The 21,782-nt window shown below is 49.5% G+C and overlaps 1 protein-coding gene across 4 annotated transcripts in view; it reads left to right on the forward strand.

Annotated features, from left to right (window-relative positions):
• Drep4 (DNA fragmentation factor-related protein 4) overlaps window positions 1–21,782 on the forward strand; it is a 30,022-nt gene that overhangs the window by 6,480 nt on the left and 1,760 nt on the right. Inside the window, exons 1-5 of one of the 4 annotated variants that reach the window (XM_077675676.1) lie at window positions 567–955; window positions 7,485–7,605; window positions 11,035–11,232; window positions 11,460–11,536; window positions 21,452–21,735. In XM_077675676.1, coding sequence (XP_077531802.1) covers window positions 749–955; window positions 7,485–7,605; window positions 11,035–11,232; window positions 11,460–11,536; window positions 21,452–21,735 — 887 coding nt within the window. In that variant the 5' untranslated portion in view covers window positions 567–748. Of the gene's footprint in view, window positions 1–566; window positions 956–7,484; window positions 7,606–11,034; window positions 11,233–11,459; window positions 11,537–21,451; window positions 21,736–21,782 lie in introns of those variants that run through there. The other 3 variants (XM_077675678.1, XM_077675677.1, XM_077675679.1) reach the window with 3 other exon arrangements.

Raw genomic sequence — 21,782 nt, forward strand, 5'->3', positions numbered from 1 at the left:
AGTCCATAGCCAGAGCATATTGAAATTTGACAGGAATGGTAAGATCAGTTGTTCGTAGCTAGGCTGAGTTAAATGCGCCGAATGCCTCGCGCTGTACACTCACATTTATTTATCGCGATCTTATATGCGGTGACGACGCTTCTCGCTGCCGACGGCACGTTTCGACGTGCGGTGTGCGGCACCACGCCGCCCTCCCGTTTGAATTTGGCGCCATGGCGTCCTGGAAATAGACGACGCGCCTCCGTTGCTGTAGCAACGGGGCGCATGCGCAGAGAGCAGTGGAGTGCGAAAACAGTAGCATAAATCCTCCCTGTTCTGTGGTAGTATTAACTCCATGCGAAAAACCATGCACATTTCATCCTCCATGCGAAAAACCATGGAGGAAGAAAAATGGAGGGAGAAGCAAATAAACTAAAAGAAAAGAAAAGAAAAACATAGAGGAAGCAGAAAAGAAAAACTTTCCTTTCCTCCATGCGAAAAACCCAGAAAAACCGCTCCCAAAAGAATGCAACAAGTGTCACGTCACGTGCTGAAACAAAACTTAGGCGTGAAGGGCAGTGGCCTCCCTGTTCTGTGGCAGTGGCCTTTGAAGTATCGTTGGTGTCGGCGTATCGTGTGTCGGTCGTTCAGTGCTTCCTGTTCTGTGGTGCTTCCGTCACGTAGAAACATCGTTACTGCAACGTCAACCGTCAGTACTACAATTAAGTATTACGGAGCTCGCCAGCCACCGAATTGTACCGCATCAAATATGACTGGAAGGGTAGCCGAGAGTCCATCGCCGAGAGTCGATAAATCACCGAGAGTCGATCGGCATAATCAAAACGCCAAGCCCAAAGGTGGAGTCGTCAAAACTCGGCGCAGACCTTACATCATCAGCAACTTCAAGGGCCAACGGAAACTTGTCAAGGGCGTGACATGTGGAGACCTGCTGTCCAGCGGCTGCAAACTGTTCGATGTAAGCAATTGCGTTACTTACACGCAGTGTCTAAGGTTGTCTAGGGTGCCTCAAGGTGACGAAGCGGTCGCACGCGACTGAATGTCGCCTACACGATGCACTTCCGTTTCAAGCTCCAAACCGGCCACTTTCCCCACTGTGTCCACTTTTTGACGTGCGCGAGAACCCCATGAACGTGAAAACATAAAAAAAAAAGTTTCTGACTACGCCCATAGATGGCGCTATATCGGTAGTGCGTAAAGCAATAGGAGTTTAATAGGTTTAATAGGAGTTTATTGGCATAACTTCCATACAGCTGAGAGCCAGAGGCAGCCAAAAGGCAGGAGCCCGTACACCAGAGTGCTGGCTGCCTCCTCAGCTGTATGTTAACAATATATAGGACATGTGAAAACGATTGTGATAACATATATACAGATGAGGGGAGTTATAGTTATATATACAGTAGTATATACGGGTGAGGGGAGGTGCAGTGCAGTTGGTCACACATCTCTGTACCGCACCAAGTCTTTGAATTCACCGACACTTTGGGCCCTCCTAGCGTCGACTGGCAAGGAGTTGCATAGCTCAGGGGCTTGGATGAAGGAGAGTAGGAAACACTGGTGGTGCGTGCGAGGCGCTGCTCGAGTCTCAGTGGGTCCCGTCTTAAACGCCGCAGGTAACCCTCCGGGATGGGACAGTCGCCATGCAGAAACTTGTACAGGAGTACCCGCCTGGAGAATAATCTGCGTCCGTCAAGTCGAGACCACCTTAGGGTCTGCAACCGCCTCTCGTAGGGAAGTTTGGTTGTCCTGTCCATGATATGAAGCGCCGTCTTTGACGCTTTCCGTTGAACATACTCGAGCCGCTTTTGGAGGTCAATCTGGTGGGGGCTCCAGATGGTGGAACAGTATTCCAGGACTGGAAGTACAAGGGCTGTGAACAGCGCATAGAAGGCATGGTGTGGCGTGGTCCTTGACGTTAGGGTTATGAACCCACTTAGCCTGTTAGCTCTTTTGCAGACATAGTCTACGTGAGGTCTAAAAGACAGGCTGGGATCAAAACAGACCCCATGGAGCTTAGTCTCGGTATCAAACGTCTGCACATTCACTGGAAGTTGTTCTCACTGTTTCGTGTCTCAGGATCTTGTGAAGACCTGGCCGACCAGGCTTTTTTCTCGCGCTGTAGGCGCGTCAGGAACAAAATGATGCAACATGTTTTTAATGATCATTGAAGTACATTCACAGGTTAACATCTGGGGAGAATTTCAGCAAAATCGAAGAAGTGTTTTTTTTTTTAATAAGCCTCTGAACTCGGAGTGTTTTAGTTTTTTCTTCACAATTGTGCGCCATTTACTTTTTAACCGTAGTGTGCACAGACACGATATTTACGGCCCTTATTTGTGCTCGCCAGAAGCAGCCCTATTTTAACGCTCTAGCTCCATTACCTACGATAATACTGGCCCGCAAAGTACACAACAAAATGCGCTCTGAGCAAGATTTGGAAATTTATTACAAAAAATATATGTTCTTCTAGCCAACGATATTTTGGGCTCGAAATGTACACCAGACGTAGATTACGCATAAAAATTACCATCCCCGCCTAATTAGTATATTTTTTGGTAGACGTCGCTTAACTTGGCTGCGGCGCATGGGCAGGTAGCGGCCGGGATCCACGCGGGTGGGTTCCAAATTTTTTTTCAGTCGGCCAAAATTTTTTTTGCCAAAAATATTTGTGAACCCGCACATTACATACATGCGGGAATGAGGTAAAAAAATTTCAAGCGAATTGAAGAGGTCGACCAGCCATGCTTTGTTCGATCTTATCTGAAATGACCCTACTGGGAAAAGGTCCATTCAATCAGCCTCAAAGCATCTGCGAAAGAGTGCACGTACTCGAACGCACTTTGAACTCGAACCGAAAACCGAAACGTTTTTTTTTTTGCTTTCGCTCCAGAACGAAATTATAAATAACGTTTCGTTTTCGTTTTCATTCCAGCCAAAAATATCGTTTATTTCGTTTTTCGTTTCCGGTTTTCATTTCGTTCCGACACCCTGGTGGGGAATGAGCTTATGCAGGGTGTTGCATCGATAAATGAGCCTCTGAATATTTTTCCTGGGCAGACTACTGCTCCGTTCATGCCCAAACCTTACACGAAGGTCGTATTTGGTGGTCTATTTTGTTTATACCGAGAACAAGGACGACACTTACCTGCTTATTCAGAAAATAAATAAAAACGGTTTTCGCCTGTGGAAAAATGGTGATCAATTTGGATGTTCATGCTGAACTTGGAACGACGGTGCGGGAGGTTCCCGTTTGAACCCATTCCCATTTCACCCTTCCCGCTTGTTCCCTCCCGTTTCAACCCGGCGCGAAACGCCCTTCCCGTTTCGCCCTTTCCCACTTGGCCCGTTCCCGTTTGAACCCGTTCCCATTTCAACCTTCCCGTCTGTCACATTCCAACCCGGCGCGAAAGAACCTTCCCGTTTCGTATTTTCCTATTTAGCCCGTTCCCAGAATAACATACCCAGTTTATGAACCGTTATAAAAACATTTTCATATTGTTTTTTCTTTTTTTCCGTTTGTTCACAGCCGCTGCGATAGCATACTCAGTAAAGCCAGAGTCCTTGACTGCTTTTCAAACCTGTGGTTCAGTTTTTGAATCTAAAGACGACGACATTTGGTTACAATTAAAGTCATACCAATTAAGAAATCTACACAATTTACACGAAAACAGCGAAATACCTAAGGTAAACGTATTTAAGTCACGAGGGTCTCCTGGCGTCTTCCCTCGTTAGCTCTCGTTCGGTCGACTGACCCTTGTCTTTAGCTTCTTTAGATCCACCCCAAAAACGACAGACTCTTAAGTTTTATTACATCAAAACGACGCCATCATGGCCATGTCCCGAAAAAGTGTGATGAGGGGCTACTAACACACACGGCTACGTCAATCAAAGGTTTATACACAAACAATTATTTTATCCACACTCTAAAGCTAACTTTAACCCAATCCTCAAGGTATTCGGGAAGGGACGGCTAAATAACTAATAAAAACCAACCGACCCATAGAAACTCCGACAGCTGGCCATCGACCATCGGGCGGCCTTTATTGTTCCTACGACGCGCGCCAAAAATATGCTCAGCGCCGAAGACATTCCCGGCTTTGTCAACCAGGCGTGTCCATTACAAAAGGAGCTGCCAGTCCCTGGTCCCATATATCCGTTGTAGCGGTGACACTGTAGACCTGTTACGAATTTGAACCTCACTGCGTACCTTGGCCGGTGCAACTTTTCCAAGCGCCGCGGCGGGCCTCTATTCATCTCTAGCCCCACGAATGACGCCGCATCGAGGATAACCCCACCGACCAGGACGCACCCGTTCTTTGCATGCTCTAATGCGGTAATTATCCCCGGCATCTATATTCCGCCGACGTCACAAGGTACCCTCGGCGTCGTATAGACCTGAGACGACAAAGGTGCGGCTCCCCCCCAAAGGACATTAACCACCCTTCCCTGGCTGGGATTATTTTTATCAGCTGGACGCGCTACCTGGCAGTGGCGTAAATCCAGAAAAATCACAAGGGGGGACACACATCTTGCCAAGGCGGGCATTTTGTTTTGTGCTTTATTTTCATTTATATACAAATTACTGTCGTGATTTGAATTAAAATAAGAAAAACGAGCATGCTTTCATACCTCACGTAATTGCACTGTGCTATTGCAGACGTTAAAAAAAGATCACTCTGTACAATATGAGTACTGATCACCTATGACATGTTTCCTGGCTTTCGACACTTCTAGAGGGTCCAAAAACGAGAGCGCGGTTTTTGCACGCACTGACAAAGTTTTTCAACAACCCTGGCAACGTTATGAGGTCTATAATGTCTTGATGAACGTGTGCCAAAGCCATGCAGTTGAGGTGTTCCTCCCGGTAAATGTAAATGAAAAGGTAAATGAAAGATGAATCTCAAGGGGGGACACTTGCAAGGGGTGTCCCCCCCAGCCCGAACACAAGGGGGGTCAGGACCCCCCTGACCCCCCCATGATTTACGCCACTGCTACCTGGCTTCCCCAGAAAAATGATGAAACGCGGAAAGCGCTTCCCCTAGTACACTATACTTCAGCGGTGCCTGCACCAAGAAGCCGCGCAGGCTTTTATGCAACAACAAAAACGCAGGACAGAAAACCACCGGCGTTTTCGCAAAATGTGTAATTGGCTGAGTTAACACATTCAATCGTTATTTTTGCTTTTTTAAGTCTCTCGATGGACATCTTTGATCTATAGATCTCGAACCCGAAGACAAAGCTACGCTCCAAACAATGAGCATAAGAGCGGCTGTTAAATAAATTTCAGCCACACGTACGGACACCAACTGCATAAAAATCCAATGCGTGCATTGCTCAAGATATTGGGTATCTTTCTAGTACACTTTCGCAGCTACAAATATTTTGTCAAGAGGGCAGTATCGGCCTAAGGCATTCGGAAACTTTTATCGACCAGAAATATCGGTCGATTCCGGAAAAATTGCTGCATACAAGTTTTTAGTGCATGGCCCGTTGCTTGTAAGCACATTTTGGGGGACAGTTTCGAAGACGGTAACGCATATTTTCGGAAATTCAAATTGGTTGGAACGATGCGGGTTCAAATGAGAAGGGCGCTTTGGGAGCGGGTTGAAACGGGAAGGGCGTTTTGGGAACGGGCTGAAACAGGAAGCGCCCAAACGGGAAGGTCGTTTCGGGAGCGGGCGCACACGGGACGGGTCAAGCGGGAAGGGCGTTTCGGGAGTGGGTTCAAACGGGACGGGGTCAAATGGGAATGGGTTCTTTCGGGCTACACCCGACGGTGCCACCTGCCATAGGCAAAACAAAACGTGGAAAGCAGCCCGACGGCAGAAGATCAAAAAACCTCCTTCTTCGATTGTTTATGATGGTCACAAATAGTTGCACTAGAGTTCATACGAAACATAATAAAATATTTCCATGGTTCATTGTTACCAATACCAATAAACATTTTCTTTCTTTTTCATCTGCTTTTGGATCGTCTGTCGTCTGCTGTGTCAGGTTGCCCAGCTTTTTAGAATGCGATGCAAAGTTCCCATTCCACACTCTACTTTTGGAAAGCTGGGTAACCTGACACAGCAGACGACAGACGATCCAAAAGCAGATGAAAAAGAAAAAATGTTTATTGGTATTGGTAACAATGAACCATGGAAATATTTTATTATGTTTCGTATGAACTCTAGTGCAACTATTTGTGACCATCATAAACAATCGAAGAAAGAGGTTTTTTGATTATCTGCCGTCGGGCCGCTTTCCGTGAACTGCCATCGCACGTTTTGTTTTGCCTATGGCAGGTGGCACCGCCGTTCCAAGTTCAGCATGAACATCCAAATTGGCCACTATTTTCCTACATGCAACAATCGTTTTTATTTATTTTCTGAGTAAACAAGTAAGGATGCATCTCGAAAAACAAACTGCGTGCAAATTAACGGGGACAAGAACACATAAAGACATCCTTACCAACACGCCCAACTCTCAACCCTTTTAAACAAGTAAGGGTCGTCTTTATCCTTGGTATCAAACAAAATACTATAAACAAAATGCGACCTTCGTGTAAGGTTTGGGCATTAACAGAGCAGGGGTTTTCTGAAAAAAAAAAAAATTAAAGACGCTCATTTATCGATGTAATACGTACTCTGTATGTGTAATATGCTCACAACAGCTTTGCAGCCACTGAAATCGGTAGTGGATAATAGTTAACAAATGAAGGGGGAGGTGGTTGTTCTACAAGTTCGAGAACTATTTTTGGTCGTGAATGCACTTTCTCTCCCGAGCTCACTGACGACCTGTTCTTTGGGAAGTTTGCTGACCACTGCCACTGCACCGAGGCTGCATAGAGAACTTCCATAACTGAGGACAGCTGCCACAGATATCATTTTACAAACAAGTTATCAGCAGCAGTGCTTGAACCGTGCGTCATAGTTACTGTCTTTGAAGCAACCATGTGTGTTTCTGGAGAAACTTAACTGCGGGAACCCGGCAGGTCTTGTGGCGCGTAACTTGAGGCTTGCAGCTACACGAGGGAAAAGAACAGGCCAGCGATATTAACAGCTTTGCTTTGGCACTCGCCAGAGGAGCAGTGGCCCTTGCACAGGGCTGGTGCTGGGAAGCCCTGTGCATGGCGTTGTTCACATTATAAGAAAAGGCGCGAAAAAGTTCTGCATTTTTCACAATGTATCACAACCAACTTGCCCAGCTTTCTATGGCACTGCTCACGGACACAGTAGTGCAGGTGTCACCTGGCAGCTGCACAGTGGCTGCACCCGCATGCAGTCTGTGTACTGCAACTATGATGGGCTTGCCAAAACTGCTCTTCTCCATTGCAGCTATTTCTTTGCTCCAGTGGAGGGCCTGGGTGGATGTGTGTGTGTGTGTTTTTGCAGCTAGCAGCAGTAGCTGGGGGAGACAGGGGTGGCCTCGCAAGAGGCCTTGAAGGCTCCGCGAGCGCAGAGTGCCTGGCTGACGGGGTCTGTGGGGCACCCTACCCTCTGTAGATGTGCCCGTCTGATTGCAGACTCGCCCTGGAAGACGGCAGCGAAGTTGACGATGAGTACCTGGCCATGTGCGGGGATTACACTGCGCTGGTCATCCTGGGAGCGTCGGAGCACGTCAAGTGTATGTTTTGCATCAGCCCATTTCAGCGGCCTTCTGCCTGGCCCTCTCGCTCGTGCTTGTCCATTGCTGCTCTTGTAAGCAATGCATGCCCTGGTCACTTTTGCACGTGCAAGGTGCTTTAGCTACAGTACAGGCACATACAACACAAAGCAGTGTTTACAGCACCGTTACAAAAGAAAGATGAATAGACAAGAGAAATGGCAAACATTTTGTGGCTTGGAACTGGTATTAATTAAAAGGGGCCAAAAATACAACATACATTTTGCCTCATTCGAAGATGGGGCAGTTGATAACCTGGCTACAGGTTTGTTCACCGTGAAACGTAGCTGCCTCCACCGAGGGAGGGATTTTAAATTACCCACTTCCTTTCCTATTGCAGGACCAGGGAAAAAACTACTAAGAAAAAATACCGAGCGCACGTGAGTGAGCGCTCCGTGAGGAGCACCCAGTGTTGGCCAGCTCGACCTTCTGCTCACGGCGTGATCTCTCGCGTGCTCTTCTCCTCGCCAGTTCACATGTGTTCGCACCTGAAGTGGGGGGCACAGACGCCTAGTGCGCAAATCCTGTTTCGGCGGGTTCTGGCGTGTGCTGATGCTGTCCACAAAACGATCCGGGCCTGCCAGCCATGGAGAACTTTCAGCGGCACGTTCGGAAATCCGTGTGAGGTGCAACGGCTGGGTCTCCGACGAAGAGAGAGGGCTGCCAGCTCTGCTGTTTCTCCAGCCTCGCACCACTAGTGGAAGCTCCACAAATTTTTGTTCCACTAGAATTTAGTGCCTCGTACACTGTGTTCGTATACCAGACAGACAGACAGAGAACTTTGTTCAGGTCCTGAGGAAGTGCCTTGGAGCGCCCCTGCCAAGTGGAGTCCGTGACAGTCGTGGGCCGCTCCCATGCAGGGACCGGAAGGCCGTGACCCTCCGCTCTCTCGCAGCCCCTCTGGACAAGGTCGCCGTTCCTGAGGGCTTCACTCTGCATACCATATTTAGTCGCATAATTTGCGCTTTTGCGTAATTTCTGCACCCTCAAGTGTTGTCTAGGTTTACATGGCAAAAAAATTTCACTCGCAAAGTTTGCGCTCCCTGTCTTACCCGAAGAGACAACCTGTTGGCGTGCACGCACAAACAAGCACGCTTTGAATGGCAGCGCAGTGATGCACGAGACTGCGCATGCATAGTCCCTTCATGCCCTACATCAGGCACCCGGCCTTTCCCCCTCCCGACACACCCCTTCTTTCGTCCTTTCCATGGGGAGCTGCTCGAGCCTTCCTTCCCCTTTCCTTTCTCTGCTGCTGTGAGAACTCAGGCACAAAGGCAGACACGCAATTGGGAGCCGAGGCATTGCCCCAGTCTTGCCTGCCCTCTCCTGAGTTTGCGCTGTGACGGAACCCTCTGCCTCTTTTCTGCGTATGCGCTGCAACAGAATCCTCCCTTTGCGCTCCCATTTCGCTGTCAGTCAATCACCTTTTGCTCTAGTAGTGATGGGCTGCAGTAACGATGTGGCAAAATTCAAACAGTGTCACTGAGTTTGCCAAGGAAAAAGGGCCGCTGCAAAGCACCTCAGTGTCAGCGAAAGCCACATGCAGTATTGGAGAAAGCAGACGAGCTCACGGCCAAATAAAAAACCTGGAAGGAAGGCGTTTTGGGGACCAGAGCAACGAAAGTTTGCTGCCGTGGAAGAAGAGCCATTGAAGTATGTTCGACAGATATGGTCGTCCTGAGAAAGGGGTCCCTGCTGTGACATTGAAGGCGAGCAGGGGCTGCGTGACACACTTCATTAAAAGCCACCAGCCGTCTCCCAGACAGAGAACAGCCTTATACCAGCGGTTACCACAGGACTGCGAGGAGGAAATCGTACTGTCTCACTGCTTCCCAAATCAGATTACACTGAAAGGGGAACTTCATCGTGTCCCTGATTGGGAACGCCGTCGAAACACCACTGACGTTCGATATGCTGCCCAGCACCACGGTAAGCGAGAAATCCGTGCCCATCAAGACCACTGACTGCAAAAAACAACACTGCAGTGTGAGCTTGCCGTGGCAGCGGATGGACTCCCGCTCTTCGTCATCTTCACGAGGACCGCAGTGCCCAAATTTAAGCTGGCAAAAAGATGGGTGAATGAATGAGGAGCTCATGTCTGGGGAAAGAGACCAGGGCCATTGCTGCGACTGCCATCGCTGTTCGTGCTCAACAGCCGTTGTCCGGGGTGGCCTAACATCTTTTTTGCAGCTCTTGGATGTGTAGGTCAACAAACCATTGAGGGATGTACGCTGAGTGGATGGCCAGTGGAGAGCACGGGATCAGGGCAGCGAGGGACATGGGTCTTTGGGGCACCCCAAGGACTCGTGCCCTTCACAGTGTCTCTCCTCCACAGTGCTCCACGATGTCTCGCCCAGCATCGTGGAGCACAGCTTCTACAGGACGGGGCTGTCGAACGCGCTGGACGGAGCCGAGGATGATGCGCTTTTAGAGGCAGTGACGGTGGCCGTGATAAAGGCTCAGAGTTGGACTTCTCGACCAGCGATTTGGACTAGACCACTACCTGATTGGATTGGTCAGAAGTACTTGCAAATTAATATTGTTTGCTCGTGCTATCATGCTTGATTTTCTCTGAAGTGTTTATTCTGTGTTAGGACCGTTTACTCATTACTTCAGACTTCTTTGTGTGCACCCCTTTTTTGGAGCCCTAAATTCGTGAAAAAAAGTTTGCAAATTACACGAGAAAGTACGGTAGTTTTGGCAGTGCATTTCCAGATTTTTTCCATGGTATCGTGGCTTCGTAGCACCATGTAATAGCTACGAACAGGAGTGCCAGTTTTCGAGGAAGACAGAGCGAAGTACAGTTTTGAGGGCAACACTTGAGCCCGGAGGATTCTTCCTCTGCCTGCGGAGGAGACCCCTGGTGGCGCCCTGGACAACAGTGGCCGCATTCCCTGCAGGTGTGAACCACCAATCCTATGGGAATGGCCTCAAACTGGGGGCACAGGTTAATATTGTGCATTTTTTTTATCGTCCATGTGAGGAGTTCCGCTCATAAATTAGCTTTAAAATGTTTCTGGTTGCATCGAAGGTGCCACACCACAAGAATTTGTCATACTTATTGCACTGCTCTTAAACTCGCAAGCACAGTATTTTTTTCGTCAAGACTTCTATTGATTGGTTTTGCGATTGTCCATAAAAGTCTCAGATTTAGACTCTGCCAAAGTGGGTTGCAACTGGATTCTATAACGCGATTCCTGGTGTGTTATATCCATGCCTCTTACAAGTCGCTTTTTTTTCTTCTTTTTTTGTGAGGTACACATTGTCCAAGTGAGAGGTCCCATTGTGCCCGTATGCCCCCTGCATACGTTAGTAGTGCAAAAAGTTTTGCTTTGCACTGAGCTTTGAGCTCGGGCAGGTCCCCGATGCTGGTGTCTCCCCGGTTTCCAGACAGCCAGGTGAAGGCACGGGAGATGATTGGCCGCATTGGGCGGATGCTGGCGTCTGGCGCCGAGGAGCTGAGCCAGGCGTTGGGGCCCCTGAAGAACGAGCTGGTGAGCCACATGATGGCCCACGTCCAGTCTCTCCAAAGCCCCCCGCATCTGCTCATGGCTGACAGCAGGGAAGAAGACCCCCACTGGTTCCAAGGTGAGCACAAACGTCTGCCCTGCAGTGTGGCAGTCCGATGCTTACACGGGCTGGGCGTCTTCCACGACCAGTGGGAGGCATCGTTGCAGCAGTTGCCAATGTCCCCAAATGGACTACCTCCCCACCGATCCACAGCCGCAGAGTAGAGCAGCGTGCAGCCTCGTAACATCCCGCTGTGGCACTAGCGCTTGCCCGGAGGACTCTTTTTCTCTCTCTCTTCGTGGCAGGTGAGAAGCGGGCCACTTCCAAGAAGTCCGTTCTACGAGAAAGGGCCAAGACTCGGATCAGAGGCTACTACTACAAGGTCGGTACCACACGCGGCCCTGCTCACCATGGAGAGCCTGCTTTTCTCCCTCTATTTCTTGGCGCTATGGGACGTCTTGCGATATAACGAGGTGTTCGGGCATGCAAGGACAATCGGGATCAAGGCAGGACACAGGGGACCAAGGACAAGTTTCAGCGTGCGCAAGGCAGCAGGAGCGGCGTGGCGGTAGCTGGTGTGCATCGGGAGTGTCCTGTGGGCTGGGAAGGCATTTGTGCGAGGCACAGAGCAAGAACAAGGCACAACGGGAAACTATGCTTCCAAGGGCGGCCAGATGATGCCACTAGCGCTGGGCCTAGGGCAGTGAGGCTGGCGGCATCTGTCATGGGAGAAGGAAGGGCACGGCCGCCCCAGTGAGCATTTCACTGCACCGCCCGCAGTCAATTGTGGCCGCTATCATGTCGGCCATCAGGTTCCGTAACCTCTCCTTCGCTCTTGCAGCTGTGAAGCTTTATAGGGGCCCGAACGTGGGATAGATGGCGCTGCTGGCGCCGTTCAACAGCGCCACCCGCGGAAGAAAATTGCAAAAATGGTCTGCACATGCCCTGGCGTGAGCACGCGTGTTTCCGTGTGGCTTAAAAGTGCAACCGCTCGTTGCCCTGATATGACACGTACATTTTTTTGTCAGAAATTAGATGCGGGCGACACTCGTTAATTTTATTAATTATCTAATTTAGGCTAATTATTAGTTAGTCATTGATTGGGTTAAAAGTCAAATTGATGTCACTAGAGCTCGTGAGGTATCAAATTAAAGGTCTCGATGAGGGGAATCGCGTAGAACAAATTAAAATCGCTTCCCAGTTGTAGTCATGAGATAGTCTCGTGAGTCAGACTGGGTTAAATGTCAGTGATGCCACTAGGCCTTGTGAGGTATCAAATTAAAGGGCTCGGTGTGTGGAACCATGCGAGACAAATTAAAAATCGTCTCCTAGCTATAGTCATCAGATAGTCACGTGAGTCATAGATTGAGTTAAAAGTGAAATTGATGCCACTAGGGTTTGTGAGGTATCAAATTAAAGGTCTCGATGAGGGGAATCACGTAGAAAAAATTAAAATCGCTTCCTAGTTGCAGTCATGAGATAGTCTCGTGAGTCATGGATTCGGTTAAAAGTGGAATTGATGCCACTGGGGCTTGTGAGGGATCAAATTAAAGATCTTGATGACGGGAATCATGCAGGACAAATTAAAAATCGCTTCCCAGTTGTAGTCATGAGATAGTCTTGTGAGTCAGACTGAGTTAAAAGTCAAATTGATGCCACTCGGGCTTGTGAGGTATCAAATTAAAGATGACTAGAACATTTTAATACAAACTATTTTTTGAAAAGATAACAAAGGAAAATTTTTAAATAAAATTAGAAAAATCACCGGTTTAGGTGACATCGGTAGACATCGTAAGCTGAGACAAGTCCGCGAAAAATCTGTATTAGGGTAGAGCGCACATTGTGGACGAGATTTTCTTTTTAGCTAGTACTGGTTTGTCTTTGTTTATTTTAAAAACAACATCAGGGGGAAATACATTTGCTGACAGTTCTTAGAAACCGAATTGTTTGGCGTATTAGTGAACTTTCTTCACTGTTGACACACCACTGCTGTCGAACCTCAGTTAGCCGCTAAATATCATTCGCCTCTAATGTCCTTCCATGTTGTCGTGTAGCGCTGAATTATTGACATTTAGAGCAAATATCATTCGCTCCAAACATAATTTTATCTGCCGTTTGAGAGTTGTATTACATATGCTACGCAGTTTCGATCATAATCTCATATTATTGCTCATAAAATAAAATAGTAATGATAAGTGAAGCATTTATGGGGCAGCCGCTTGTGTACCCAAGGTAATGCGGCCTTCACAGAACACTCCGAGCCGATGCATGGCTTGCACAAGGTTCGCGCTGACCGCTTGTAATGTAGTTGGCCCATGCGGGGTGCGATGGTAAAGTAACACAAGGGCGAGGAGGGAACACAGTGAGAGCCTCACACATGTTGCTCTCAGTCCACCCCAGAAAATATTTCTACGGGGTTTTTTCTAAATAGGGGCTAATTTTTCTCAGCCTCTGCAAAAAAAGTTAGTCGGGTTTGAACATATACCGTATTTACTCGCGTAATTTGCGCACTTTTTTTCGCGAATTTAGGGCCTCAAAAAGGGGGTGCGCAAATTACGTGGGTATATTGTGAAAAGTCCAAAATAACGTGTAAACGGTCCTAACGCGGACTATACAAATAAGAGAAAATCGAGTATGATAGCAAAAGCGAACGATACTCTTTTATTTAAATGCGTACACAATCAAAAGTACACAGAAAAGTAGTTGAAAGTACACAGTCAAAAGTACCTACAAAAGTCCAGTCTGGTTGTGGTCTAGTCGTAATCGCTCGTCGAGAAATCCGATTCCGAGTCATCGTCACAGCTGCCATCACTGCCCTCCCAAAGCGCATCGTCCTCAGTTCCGTCGAGTGCATTCGACAGCCCCGTCTTTTTGAAGCTGTGCTCCACGATGCTGGGTGAGACCATGTCCCACACTGCCACGATCCACTCGCAGACCGTCTCCAGTGGCGGTCGCTTTATCCTCCCAGTGGGAGTGATCCCGTGCTCTCCGCTGGCCATCCACTCGACGTACATCTTGCGCACGTAGTCCTTGAAGGGTTTGTTGACCGACACATCCAAGGGCTGCAGGACAGATGTTAGGCCACCCGGAATAATGGCCAGGTAGGTCCGCATGTCGCACAACTTCTCCTTCACACTCTCTACAAGGTGCCCTTTGAAGCTGTCGAGCACCAACAGCAATGGTAGTCGCAGCAAAGCCCCTGGTCTCTTGCCCCAGACAGCGTCGATCCATTCCTGCATCAGCTCCTCGTTCATCCACCTGTTTTCTTGAGCACGGATGTGAATGCGGGCCCCCAGCTTCATTTTGGGCACTGTCTTCCTCTTGAGGATGACGAAGGGCGGGAGTTTGCGGTCATCCGCTGTCGCGGCAAGCATCACCGTGCAGCGTTGTTTTTCTCAGCCAGTGTTCTTGATGGGCACAGACGAGACGCCTTTCTCGCTCACTGTGGTGTTGGGCGGCATGTCGAACGTCAGTGGCGTTTCGTCAGCGTTCCCAATCTCGGACATGATGAAGTTCCCCGTTCGGCGTAATCCAATCACGAAGCGGTGAAACAACACAATTTTCTCCTCGTAGTCCTGCGGTAACCGCTGGCAAAGGGTCGTTCTCCGTCTGAGAGACAGTTGGTGGCGTCTCATGAAGCGCGTCACCCAGCCTCTGCTCGCCTTGAATGCCGCAGCAGGGATCCCTTTCTCATGCGCAATCTTCCTTGCTTCAAACTGTAGCATCTCGCACGACACGGCAAGACAGGACGACCTCATCTGTCGAACATACTTCAACAGCTCTTCTTCCACGGCAGGAAACTTTCCTTGCTTTGGTCCCCGAAACGCCCTCCTTCCAGGTTTGGTATTTTGGAGGGAACTCTTCTGCTTCTTCCAATACCGCACGTGGCTCTCGTTCACGTTGAAGTGCTTTGCGGCGGCACGGTTCCCTTTTTTCTCAGCAAACTCAATGACACTGAGTTTGAATTTCGCCGTATAGTTATTGTAGCCCATCGCTACTGTAGCAAAAGGTGTCTGACTGACGGCGACGGCAAAACGTGAACACAAAGGGAGGATTCCGTCGCAGCGCGCACGCAGGAAAGAGGCAGAGGATTCTCTCGCAGCACGAACGCAGGAAAGAAGAGGCGGCAAGGCGACACCGCGGCAGGGCTGATACGCCCTCTCACACCTCCGATGCAGAAATTAGTGCTTCCGACTCCGCGTCTGCCTTTGTGCATGTTGTGTGCGAGTTCTCACGGCGCAAAAGAAAGGAAAGGAGGAGAAAGGCACACACTCGAGCAGTTTCGACTCACAGCGGAAGGACGAGAGGAAGGATGTGCATGTGCCGGGAAGGGCAGAGCAGGGGAATGTAGCCGGGTAGGGCGCCTGGATGTTCCTCCTCACCTGTGCTCCGTCACGGAGGGGCGGAGTGGAGGCGCACCCAGACATGGAGAAGGGAAGAAGTGAGAAAAGAATGAAGGGACTATTGGCGCGCAGCATCGTGCATCACTACTCTCCCATGCGCCATGCCGCCGTCCAAAGCGTGCTTGTTTGTGCGCACGTGCCAATGGGTTCTCTTGGGCGAGACAGGGAGCGCAAAATATGCGAGTAAAATTTTTCTTCTCTAAACTCGGAAAAAAAACTTTAGGGTGCGCAAATTATGTGAGGGCGCAAATAATGCGAGTAAATACGGTATACTGTAACGGTCGAATGAGGTGCGCCTCAAAGCTAAGTCATCTGATGGGATACAAGATGTCTGGCGGAGCGGCAGAAGAACGATCGTCACAATGATAATCATAACCACTTATTTGTCGATGGCTCAAATTCACACAGTATTGGAATGAAAGTGTGCGGATGAGTATGAATGAGTATGATCTAGTATATGATCTATTAATTGATCTATTATCTTTGCGTAAATGCAAGTAGGGTACCATAAGCCCGCTCCACATGGTGCGAATTCACAAGTGAATTCGCAGCTTGGGCGTTGGTAGTGCGGCAATATGTAATTTTGCTGCACAAGCTAGAACAATCCATGCGATCGATTTTCGTTGCTGCCGAAGCTACAAAATAGGTCGTTTTGCCGCTCGAGTAGTGCCGCAGATGCGAATTCGCAAGTAAATTCGCACCATGCAGAATGGGCTATAGGCTATTAAAATATCATCGAGAAACGCTTAGGAGAGTTCCCATCCATCCGGCGTATTCGCGTTTCTTAGCACGCCCTCGGGTGTCGCTAGTATTGGCGTTGTGGCAATGGTGGCGTGGTGAAGCACCGATCAATCGAAGACCTACGTCACAGCAATTCCAACCAGTGTCTACAGGTTCAGGGGCACATTTGGAGAAGGCGAAGCGAGAAGTGACTTAAGGAGAACCAAAGGAAGAATGGGCGCAAAATACAAGAAACAGTGAACACTCCTTAGATGGTGTTACCGGTTGCACGAAAGAGGCGGTCACAGCCTCTCCTAAAATTTCCTTATCTTCATGGTGGAACAGTTTACAAATAGTGGCTCCAGTATTCAGATAATTGGGAGTAGTTGTACCGAGACGACACAAACAGGTATCTCTATATTGAGATACATGTGTGTCCATTCATTCATAGCACTAGTAAGGAGCAGAAAACAAGTATAGTGCTGTTACGTCAGAATACTAACCCTGCGAAACGTCTTGCAGGGCGCATCATGGCGCTGTTGCGCCGCGCATTCCCGAAGAAAAGGGTGACGTTGCCACGAGTGTCCTTGGTGACCGTCATCCTGGATGGCACATCACGTGACTGAGGCGTTACTCGTTTCGTCGGTGGCTTGCAACACACTCTCTGGAGCATGAAATCGTTTATACCAAATTTCACTACAGGAAAGTCTGGCACTGCAATCAGGGGACTGCTGGAAAAGGTTGCAATTCTACTTCACCTGCCTTTCAAATTCCGGTGCTCCGTGATTGACAACTCTCTCTTCTCAATGATGGCTCGAGTTTCTTTTCCTCCTAGCAGCACGACGCTCCCTATGCACTACTTTGGAGCAAGCACTGCTTGCTTTCTTGAGGCGCTGTGTGTTGCTTTTTTTCGGGCTGTTAATTCGTGGCAAAGAGACATAGAAAAAAGAGCTCGTTACAGATGGGGCGAACGCAGGAAAATCGGATTGAATTTGAGCAAACTTCGACTGCATCTATGGTGGGGGAGGGGGAGTGGAGGTATGTTTACCTCCACTCCCCATAGGTATGTTTACCGTCCTGGTACATTATTGTGTTGGTGCTACGTTGCTCCACGCGGCATATCAACCACGCGTAACAAAGTAGCAAGAAGCAAAACAAGTGAATGAATTTAATTTATGTATAAGACAAAAGCGTTAATTCGAATGGCAAGGAGGCTTGTTCGCGACAGTCGGCAAAACGAGGACAGTCCCACAGGATGTGTGCAATGTCATTATTGGCTGAGCACCGCGAACACTCGGGGTCATCTAGGCTGCCGAATCTTGTGGCGCGAAAGTGTGGGGTTCTTGCCGATCCAGTTCTAATCCTGTGAACGATTGGGTGCCATTTCCGGGGCCAATGCTGAGGTATGACTGGACGCTTCACTCCTAGAGACGCTCGTAGTTGCAACTTCCTTTCCACCTTGCAGCGGGTGTAAAATTCCGAGCTCGAAGTAGGTGAAGGTTCCTCCGCTTTGTTTACACAGTTCTCATCCGTCTGCTCATCCTGAGATGCAGGTGATGGCACTATGACCCAAAGAAGCTCAGGAGAATGTCCATGCTCAGAAGAGAAGGGGTAAACCCGGGTGATGCCGCTTTTCCCAGTTGATGTGTCCCTTGCGGCTTGTTGCGCAAGTGCGTGGGCCTTGCCATTGCCTGAGATTCCCGCGTGAGCCGGTATCCAGAAAAAGGTCACAAGACGTCCACGGGTCCGCAGCGTGCTGACGCGTTGCCGGATATTTAAGATGACCTCGGAGGTTTCATCTGGTCGTTTGAGACGGCGTAGGACATTGATCGCGTCTGTAAGAATCACCGATTCTTTGAAACGTCCTTGCGTTTCTAGCCACTGAACAGCTTTCTGAATGGCTATCAGCTCGGCCATCTCAGGTGTCGTGTTGTCGAAAAGGTGTAGCTTACGCTTTTCATCGCATTCTGGACTCACGAAGGCAGCACCCGCACGCCCAGTGACTGGGTCAACCGAGCCGTGCCGCCGCCAGTTGCGGGCGAGACGGCTTCCGTCCACAACTTCCGTTTTCCGCCACTACGGCAAAAAAGTGGTGCTGGTGTCGCGCGGCTAACTCCAGGTTCCAGTCCCTATAGTCCACAATGGTCTTCATTGTGACATTTTTGGGTTGCTCGCCCCTGCCTGAAGCAGTGGGCCGTTTCGCCTCCTCTGTGGTGGGAGAGAAACTTGGGACGAATGTTGGAGAAAGCCTCGAGGGGCCCAGACCAGTTGTGCTTGGTGAAGTCGTTCACTCTTGCGGGGAAGGCGAGGGCCAGTACACCATTTCTCGTGCCGAGCTTCATGTTTCTGTCTGTACGCTTCTGCGTGGAGCATGCCTGTCGTCTGCGGCGAGCGATCGTGGCTTGAATAGGCACCACGGTGGAATTTACAGATTGCTGGTGGTGCAAAGGCAGAGTGTGCATTTGCAAGGGGGTTGCTTCACCCACGAGAAAGCTGATGGCAGCGTGTCAGTAGAGAGGTTTTTTTTGCATATACTGTAGTGAAGGAAGATCAAGCTGGGCAAGAATACCAAGCGAAACTCCGTACAATTACCAATAGCTTGAGCGTCCCGCTTTCGCTGCTTGTCAATACTGCTTCGTCATCGCCATTCCTTTTGCCATGTGAGTAAACCGCATTACAGTGCAGTGTGCTGTAATCTTCCGGCCCACCTCCGCGTGCAGTGCGCCCTGAGCAATCTTGGCGACACGGGGGGCCTGCATCCCAGCGTGGTGGGAAGTGTCCAGGGGAAGGGCGCACCCCTCGAACGGGGGCTGTGGGCAGCTTGACCCAGTGTGGGCTGATGGGCTTCTTCCTGTCCGTCCACCAGGACCGTGCCGGGTGCAAGGGTGGCCGTTGAGCTGGACAACCCTGTTTTTCTCCATGTCATACAATTCCTTACAAATGCTTCCAGCCCACTGACGCACCAGTACATCTAAGCTGTTTTTCCATCTGGTATATAGCAATGAAACCACAAAACTTTCGTGGTCATCCAGTCTCTTGAATCTGGAACAGTGATCACCCACAGGTCGGTATTTAAAATGAAACCGTTTCTTGAATCCATCACCGGCAGCAACTGTTGGGCACTCAAGTTGTCATCCAAAAACATGCTGGTCGAAGTATATAGGGTGTTTCACCAAACTTTGGCCAGACTTTAAAAATACTTCTATGCACTCTAAGACGACACAACCAAATGCATGTTGCTCACTTTTGTATGTAGTTTCTCACATATTTTTTGTATTTTGCCTAATTAGTTCATTAGTGATTTTAAATTACCCATCTTTCGAACCAACGAAGCTAGGAAAAAAATCCCAATTAGATAGTTGCAGAGCGGTATTCAAAATGTCAGAATAAACAGTTTCTGTCTTTCTGGCCATTAAGTATTAGTGTTTTTCATCTTAATGAAGATGCCCGCAAAATACAAAAATTTACCACATGATGTGCCGGCTTGCGCGTGTTGGTTGCAGTGCTCCCAAATGTTCCGCGCACCAACTGCCATAGGCACGCTGCAGCTTAAAAGGCTACAGGGTAGCAACGTAGGCATTGGCTGTGCCATCTGTGCCAGCGATGTGCTTCTCTCGTGACAGATCACCAATAGCGATAAGCAGACGCAGCGGTTATCGCTTGTCCTGCCGGAATCAATAGGTTCCTCATCTGCCCCGTCACTTTTAGATGCAAAGCATCTCTTGCGCTCGGCTCCGTCGTCCCTCCATCCGCCGGCCCAGGAAGACACCGGCAACACTGTCGCTCCAGCATCTCATGGTCGGGGCTATGTCCCTCCCTTGTCGTTGTTGCGCCGTCCACACCCCCACTGCGCATGCTCAGCTCATCTCGGGCCGGCCCAGGAAGACACCGGCAACACTGTCGCTCCAGGAGCCGTTAGAGGGCAAGCCACCAGCGGGCGTTCAGCAAGCCGAGCATGCGCAGTGGGGGTGTGGACGGCGCCACAACGACAAGGGAGGGACATAGCCCCGTCGCATCCAATAAAATCGCACCAACTTCCTGTAGGGGAACCCTGAGTAGTATGCGAAACAGCCATGGGCTCAACGCAACTTCCCATTTCGTAGTTCCGGTAAGTGAAAAGTGTGGTAGTTACCATGGAAACCAAACGGTAAATATAACGGTAGCTACGTACCTCAACCTAACGGAAACGATGAACTGAAAACTAATGGGCACTTGAATTGACCCCATGGCTGCTTTGCATACTACTCAGGGTTCCCCTACGGGAAGATGGTGTCATTTTTCAGCAGCCGTGCTCCTACGGCAGTTTGTGCGCACAACGTTTGGGAGCATTGCAATAAAGGCACACGAGCCGGCACGTCACGTGGTATGTTTTTGTATTTTGTGGGTATCTTCAGTATGCTGAAAAACACTTATACCTATGGATAGAGAGACAGTAAGTGTTTATTCTGAGGTTTTGAATACCGCTCTGCAACTTTATAGTTGGGATCTTTTGCCTAGCTTCATTGGTTCGAAAGTTAGCTTATTGAAATTGGCGAATTATCTGATTAAGCAACATACCAAAAATAGCGTGAGAAACGGCATAGAAAAGTTAGCAACATGCATTTTGTTGCGTCATCATAGCGAAATATTTTTAAGCTCTGGCTAAAGTTAGGTGAAACACCCTGTATACTCAAGAGCAGTGAGATGCACCCCTGAGCCAGACCAGCATCTGCGGCCTGGAAGTACATAATTACTCAGTTCTTATGTGCACCTTTTTTTCCCCGATAATATGTCCCAAGATCAGGTGGACATTAGAATTGAGTACCAGCCAGAACAGCCCTGTTGGTTGCTTATGGCAGGCAATGATAATTGCATGCTTGCACGAGCGCAGATCCAAAGATTGCATGTGCTGGGGCAAGGCTGAATTATCTTCTAAACATTCGAGCGTGACGGATAGAGTGGCAGAGGAGAAGCAGGATTCCCCGCTGTGCTTATCGTGCTCTAATTTTTGGGACAGGCATGCGCCAACATGCCCAGCAATGCGTTTGGCTGTTCTGCTGGAGTTGTCGTTGCGCATGTCTGGATGTCGGTATAAATGCTCAATGGCGGTCTCTTCTGGTGGGCAGTGTGTGTCCCCTCTTATCTCGTGTGTCCTTCATTTGCGCTGTCCCTGCTGGGGGCCCCTGCTGCTGCAGTCCAAGGAGGAGATGCAGAAGCGGCTGGGCGAAGGCGGCCAGGGATGGGTGCAGCAGCTGTTTGGGGAGTTCCTGCAGCGGCTGAGGCGGAGCGACCACAACGGCCACTACTTTGTGCGCGGCGAGCCAGGCGCGCTCTGCCTCGGGGACGGCCACTTCGGCTGCCAGGGGCCCTTCAGCAGCCCGCTGTGCCCGGCCGCGGGGGCGGGCACGCGGCACGCCATCAACCCGTACTCCAGCCGCGAGCAGCTGGTCCTCTTCAGCACCTGGAACCTGGACCACAGGCGAGTGGGGAACTCCACTCCTAAGGTGTGGGGGAAGCGGCAGTCAA

This window comes from Haemaphysalis longicornis, unplaced genomic scaffold (genome assembly GCF_048455015.1).
Source record: "Haemaphysalis longicornis isolate Haplotype H1 unplaced genomic scaffold, Haemaphysalis longicornis Haplotype H1 scaffold_7, whole genome shotgun sequence".
Classification (NCBI taxonomy): domain Eukaryota; kingdom Metazoa; phylum Arthropoda; class Arachnida; order Ixodida; family Ixodidae; genus Haemaphysalis; species Haemaphysalis longicornis.